The 7,460-nt window shown below is 36.7% G+C and overlaps 1 protein-coding gene across 1 annotated transcript; it reads right to left on the bottom strand.

Moving 5' to 3' along the window:
* Window positions 1–32: 32 nt before the first annotated feature.
* On the bottom strand, window positions 33–4,321 carry PLSP1 (plastidic type i signal peptidase 1). The gene is made up of 6 exons (XM_089990100.1): window positions 3,813–4,321; window positions 1,607–1,675; window positions 1,393–1,461; window positions 1,137–1,223; window positions 768–835; window positions 33–488 (listed from the first exon to the last, which is right to left on the bottom strand). The coding sequence occupies exons 1-6, from the start codon at window positions 4,263–4,265 to the stop codon at window positions 359–361; spliced, it is 876 nt and encodes a 291-aa protein (XP_089846226.1). The 5' UTR covers window positions 4,266–4,321; the 3' UTR covers window positions 33–358.
* Between the last annotated feature and the right edge of the window lie 3,139 nt (window positions 4,322–7,460).

Here is a 7,460-nt window from a genome sequence, read left to right as displayed (position 1 = left end):
CTACATAGATGCTTCTTCTGAACTTTCATGCATTAGCAAGAGCCACCGTTAATCTTTTGTAATTTCCCAAAAGTCATCCACAGAAACTTTTGGAGGGCAATAATTCTACAGAGATGCTTCTTTGAACGTTACATGATTTGTGACAGATATTCCTCCAAATTCCAGCTAAATAGATTTAGCGTGAACACCTTGGATGTTCAAACAAAAATACAGGAACACAAATTCCTAGATAAATGTTTTAACTGATGTTTCTTGATTGGGTTACACATATCAAAGCTATGATGAATCTTCAGAGCCTTCAGTTCCTCTGCAAAATATTGGCGCTTTTCTGGTGAGAACTTTTAGGTTTGAGTTGGTGTCATGAAGCTACACTGCTTTCTTGTTTATCTTGTGCACAGCCATCCTCGAAAACTGTACTCCCAATCCTTGCTGGTGGCCAATATCGAAACACAGATCTTCCCAATATATTCTTGGCGGGAAGAGGACCCCTGAGAAGGTTTAAAAAACAGGGATCAAGAAGCAATCAACAACCAAGCTCAATCTACCATATTACCCTAGAACTTGAAAGCGTATGACATGACATTACACGTTCAGTCTTCCTCCAGCCACGGGAGACATAATTAGTTAGCATCTCTTTATATGGTAATTCAAGTTTCCCAAAAAATATAATGATTCTAGTCACTGAGAAATCATTCAGAAGGATGCAAAGAGGTGAAAATACCTCCAACCAAGATACAGATGTAAGACTAGGAAGATGAATGTATTACCATAAATGAGAGTCATAGCTGTTGTTGCGGTTGTCACCCATCACAAAAACAGAGTTTTCTGGCACATGCTGCAGCAGAGCAATCCAAAGGATCAGGATTAGCAGATAGATTAATTGCAAATATCAACAATATTTAACACTGAGATATTGCTGATAGAATATCAGAATCATTTACTCCAAGGGTTTGGACAAGCTTCTACTTGCACTGATCTCCAACTTGCTTGGAGTTACTGAGAAAAACATTCTAGTTAATTTATATTAGGGAGTGAAATAGGGGATGTGTCTTGATGCATAATTGCATTACCAAAACGACTTCCGCATTCTACCATTATAATAAGGTGAGTGACAATATGGTGAGGAGGGTACTCACAATTGGGCTCATCTCATAAGATGGTGGCTCAAGGATGAAATCTTCATTTTGCACAACTCCATTTACTATTAGTTTGCCACCGTGAACCTACAAAATAGCAGCTTTAAGCTAACCATTCGAAGCAATTAGGAAAATATGGAAAAATGTGAGCAGTGTTTTCTCATTTCACATGGGAGATTGCACTATTTACTAGTACAACTCATAACATCCATCTCTATTATTATCAGTTCTACATCTTAGTCTTTAATAGAATCACCTCAACAGTATCACCTTCCTTTGCAACAACCCGTTTAATGAAGACATCCCCATCTGTGTATCCAACTTCCTGCAAAGTAGAGATATCAAAATAACAATACATATAGATGCTTAACCCATACCTAATAATTGACCATCTCCTAGTTTCTATTCCTTTCAATGATGAAAAGCATTTGCTGAATGAATATATAAGTTAATTTTAAAATTAAATATACCTGCAAAACAGGTGGGCTTTTGAAAATCACGATATCATGCACACAGGGCTTCCTGAAATAGTAAGAAACCTGCAAATTTGAGATACTGCATAGTAAACTTTGGTCGTAACTACAATTAAAGAAGATAAGGCAACAAAATACATGCTTGCAGTATATAAAATGTGTTCAAATTATGTGTTTAAGTCTTGCATTAGTGAATGAAATCACATTCAACTATGCATTTTACCCTCCATAGAGAACGCCTCCAGTCTAAGGAAAGAATCTGGCTGAGCCATCACGCATTTCAAGCAATCCAAATACAGCTGCCACAATTCAGAATGTTGAACAGACCTTCTAGTTACATAACGTAAACAACAAAAAAATAGTATATGCATAAATACGCCTCATCAACAGTACCATGTGTACTCCATCTCTGTGACCGAAAAAGGATATTGTTTTCTATTATTTTACACTTGGTACCTTTCACTTACAAAACACACACGCATGCATGTACAGATGCATGCGCACACATACACACACCTCCAAGGCTCCAACAGTTCTGCTTCAAGTTGGCATCTTGGTGGTACGTCTATCAAAACCCAGGTGTTATTGAACATGCAATTCATTTTTTATTGCTTACAACTAGAAAACATCATCATGTGATGATGTAGCTTCCGCATGCATTTCCAGGTCCTTCTTAACTAACATAACATAATCAAGGGTCAAAAGTTTCTAGTATCTCTCCTCTCAAGTTTCTCAGTTCTTGTTCGCTTTGACTGCAATCCAGTACTTCTACAAGCTGAATAGGAGAGAAAATGGAAGGAAATTTTTTGGTTGCCCAAGCGACCCTTGAAAGTTATGGAAAGCCCAAAGCAAGCCCAATACCTTGACTTGGTAAAAGCACAAGAATATTGGCTTATGAAGAGATCAATCTTTCTCTCCTTTCAGTGTACCGCTTTGAGAGCAAAAAGCATCCATCAGCAAGGAGCACTCCATGGGTGTTGGTCGTGCTTCAATGGGAAAGCTCCTTTATTCATCAACAAGTCTGCTGGGTTCCACAATGTATTGTCCACATTGTATGCTTACACTTGAAGCAGGCATTGGCAAATCTTCCTAAGTAAAGAACAAATGAAGAGCATGGATTGATGAATGAGGCAGTAGTTCAATATCTGTTGAACTATGGATTCTTGCAAATCTAGCCCCCTTGATGCCACATTAGCAAATGTCGATCTGCTAGAGATTGCTCCAATCATTCATAGGCAAAAGGGTGGGGATTCCATCAATGACTAGAAAGGCCCCTATCAATGGGGCACACATCCCTTTGCTTTCTGAGAAGAGATAGCCCATGCCAATCAAGGAATAGTCAAATGCCCACCCGTGCCTTTCTTCTACTTCTCAAATCTCATCTACAATCACCACACACAGACACAAACAAGCGTGCACGCACATGATCCGAAGGAGCTGCTTCTAGCAGCATATTACTAATTCATTTCCTAATAGCTAAGCAAAATATCAAGTATTTCTGAAGGCTTTAGACGTTCCCTTAAATTGTGAACCAGGCTCTACCCCTGACTCGATAAAATTAGCTCTCTCAAACTGCGGAATGATTCTGGACCCAAAATTTTTACGATTCCAACCAGGATTTCCTCTTCACAACACCATCTTCAACAGCAAGGCAAGCAGAACCAAAATGACGAAGATAATTTTGGTGTACAAGCATCAAAGGTCGAACCAGCACATTCCCGTCGAAACACAGGCTCTGATCCTAAGCTGGGTACAAAGATTCTTCTTCTTCTCCCAACACTAACCTCACCAACACCACAATCTAAACCAAAGCGTCCAAGTCATCTCTAGTTAACATCTTCTGTCATAGGCAAGGATGAGGTTGAAACCGCAGTAACTCAAGGTTGAGATGTGCAGCATCACTATAGTATCCGACCGCCCCAAGCTCTAGTTATAACGACACAAAGAAAAAACCCCTCCATTTCCCATACTATTCTCACCAACAGCAATCGACTCCAAAGTTATGAAAGAAAATAAAAAAGGTTCCGCTAATTTCAGAAACTCCAGGATCGTTTCACCATTGGAAATGACCATTACAGAGTGCCCGTGTAAACATGACACAAGCGCCATTGGTTTTATTTAAGACAAGTGCCAAGATTGCTGTGAGAAAAAAAAGGCGGGGGTTGGGGGGGTTGTTCGAACAAAGCAAGTGAAGTAAGCATACCTTTTCCGCAACAATCCGGTCTCCAACGTCGAAGGTCGGGTACATCGACAGGGAAGGTATGAAGCGAGGCTCCGCAATAAACGAACGGAAAGCTAAGGAAACGGCAAGAGCAGCAATGACCGTCTTGGCATCTTCGGAGGTGAAATCAATCCACTTGGACAGCCCCTCTTGCTTCACATTCTCACCGGAGCCCTCGCCTCCGTCCCTTCCTTCTCCGTGACCATCGCCACCGCCCCCTCCAGCATCCAATTTCTCTACCTCCGGTTTGCTCTCTACGTCGCCTCCGGTTCCACTGATTCTGCCGACCACTCGCCGCCTCTGCAACCGAAGCCTTGGGAACGAGAGGGAGAATCTCCTGGTCTTCGTCGCCGCCGGAGAAAGAGTGGGGCGGCTCCTACCAGTAGGGTGTAATAGGGAGGAAGTGGAAGGGAAGAAAAGTTGCAGAGAGCCCATGGATCCGTCTCTTTTCCCTCCCTCCCTCCCCCGCCAGGAATGGTTTCGCTCTTCCCGTGAGAAGATGAGACTTATATATATACGCGTGCTAAATGGGTGTTTTTGTGCTAAACCAATATAGATTCTTAATCAATCGATCATGCCGAAGACATTTATGGGTCCACAACCGCATAAAAAGCACCCAAGAAGCCCAAAAAACTCATTTAGCATGTCGTTTAGCACGGACCCATTTCCTATATATATATATATATATATATGTGAAAATAGAGTAATGAGTAGGTGCTAAATAGGTTTTATTTTGTTTTTTTACATTTTATTTTAAAATTTTGAAGGACTGATGTGATCTATGTACTTGATTTTACAGAGATCTCTTGAAGCAATTGATTGTAACACATGGATGGGTTTTTATAAAGTTTGAAAAATCAACGGTTCAAAATCTTTGTGAATTTTCAAAAATTCAAACGTTTTTTCAATAGAAAATACATGATCCCCATGTGAATTCTTAGAAAGCACATTTATATGGTCAAAATTGCATAAAAAAACACCAAAGAAGCGGAAAAAGTCATTTAGCACTAGGTTTAGCACCAAATGAGTTTAGCACGGATCCATTACTATATATATATATATAGAGAGAGAGAGAGAGTAATGGGTCAGTGTTAAGTGCTAAAAGGTGTGCTAAATACGTTTTTTGAGCTTTTTATATTTTATTTTTAAATTAAAATGTAATCTATGTACTTGATTTTATAGGGATTAACTCTTGAAACGTTTGATTCCAATACATGGGTGGGTTTCAGCTTCTTCAATGCTTTTTATGCAGTTTCGTTCACATAAATGTGTTGGACATGGTCGATTTACTAAAAATCTACACTTGGATTATGTATTTTTCATAAAAAAAATGATGTTTGGAGACTCAAAAATGGGTTCGTGCTAAATCGCATGCTAAATGGTTTTTTCAGCTTCTCTTGTGCTTTTTATGTAATTCCAGCCATATAAATGTGTTGAGCATGGTTGATTTACTAAGAATCCACATCTGAATCATGTGTTTTCGATGAAAAAAATTATGTTTGGAGCGTCTAAACTTGTGCTTTTTATGTAATTCCAGCCATATAAATGTGTTGAGCATGGTTGATTTACTAAGAATCCACATCTGAATCATGTGTTTTCGATGAAAAAAATGATGTTTGGAGCGTCTAAAATTTTCAAAGTTTTGGACTATTGATTTTTTGAACTTTATAAAAACCCACCCATGTGTTGGAATTAAACTCAAGAGCTCGTCCATATAAATCAAGTACATAGATCACATATGTACCATTAGAATTTAAAAATAAAATAAAAAACTCAAAAAACCTATTTAGTCGGTTTAGCACCAAATAGGTTTAGCAATGTCCCATTACTCTCTAGAGAGAGAGAGCTAAATGAGTTCTTTAGTTTTTTTTTTAATTCTGACCCTACAGATGTGATCTATTTACTTGATTTTATAGGGATCAACTCTTGAAGTGTTAGATTCGGACACGTAGATGGGTTTTTATAATGTTTGAAAAATCAACGGTCCAAAATCTTTATAAATTTTTAAGGCTTCAAATATCATTTTTTTCATCTAAAACACATTATCCAATTATGGATTCCCCATAAATAGACCGTGCCCAACACATTTATGGGGTTGAAACTACGAAAAAAATATCAAAAGAGCAGAAAAACCAATTTAGCATGTTTCATCAGTTTTTTAGTCTTTTTTCAATTTATTTATAAATTTTGACTGTACAGATGTGATCCATGGAATTGATTTTATAGGGATCAGCTCTTGAAGCGTTTGATTTCTTTGGTGGGCTTTTATAAGGTTTAAAAAATCAAAGGTCCAAAATCTTTTTAAATTTTTTAGGCTCCAAATATCATTTTTTTCATCAAAAATGCATGACATGTGTGGATTCCTTGTAAATTGACCATGCACAACACATTTATGGGGTCGAAACTGGGAAAAAATATTGAAAAGGCAGAAAACCCCATTTAGCAGGTATCAACTACCAATCTCTCTCTCTCTCTCTCTCTCTCTCTCTCTCTCTCTCTCTCTCTCTATATATATATATATATATATATATATATATATATATATATATATACATAGTGATTGGTAGATGCTCACAAGGTAGGTGTTAAATGAGTGTGCTAAATGAGTTTTTTAGTCTTTTTTCATCTTATTTATAAATTTTGACCGTACAAATGTGATTTATGTACTTGATTTTATAGGGATAAGCTCTTGAAGTGTTTGATTCCGACACATGGGTGAGTTTTTACAAGGTTCAAAAAATCTACGATCCAAAATTTTTGTAAATTTTGAGGCTCCAAATATCATTTTTTCATCAAAAACACATGATCCAAGTGTGGATTCCTCACATTTATGAGGTCAAAACTTATAAACAAATACTGAAAGATAAAAAAAACTCATTTAGCACATATCATTTAGAACCTAACGAGCAACTGACAATCTCTCTCTCTCTCTCTCTCTCTCTCTATATATATATATATATATATATATATATATATAGGGAAAAAGGTAGGTGCTTGCCCTTTTTATGCTTATTGCATTCCTACCGAGCTTGGATAAGGGTATTCAGGTTGTTTTTTTAAAATTTGACCCTACAAATGTGTTATGCATGATCAATTTACTAGGAAATCACACTTGGATCATATTTTTTGAGAAAAAAATGTTTTCTTAAGCATTGATTATTTTTTGAAATTGTAAACCATTGAATTTTTAATCTTATAAAAAGTTAACTTGATATTGAAATCAGACGATCCAAAAGTCAATTCCCACAAAATCAAGCATTTACATCACATATATATTGTCAGATTTTTGAAAAAATAGAAACAATCTTTCCAAGGCCCGGTAGGCATGTGATAGGCACAAAAAAGCATCAAGCACCTACCTCTCTCTCTATATATATATATATATATATATATATATATATATTCGTATATATATATATATGGTAACTAAAATATGTTTACTGGTATGAACCAAGATTTTCATAGTTTTTTTGTATTTTTTTTATTTCATCGTACAGATGTAATCTAAATGCTTGGCTTTATAAAAATAGACTCTTGGACTATAACACCTGCAATTTTGTTTTAGCTTTAACTGTTAAATTCTTGTTAAAATCGATTTTTAATTCAGGCAAAATTTGAGAGTCTAAGTTG

This window comes from Nuphar pumila, chromosome 15 (genome assembly GCF_984573655.1).
Source record: "Nuphar pumila chromosome 15, dmNupPumi1.hap1.1, whole genome shotgun sequence".
NCBI classification, from domain to species: domain Eukaryota; kingdom Viridiplantae; phylum Streptophyta; class Magnoliopsida; order Nymphaeales; family Nymphaeaceae; genus Nuphar; species Nuphar pumila.
This window is presented reverse-complemented; position numbering and strand designations above follow the sequence as displayed.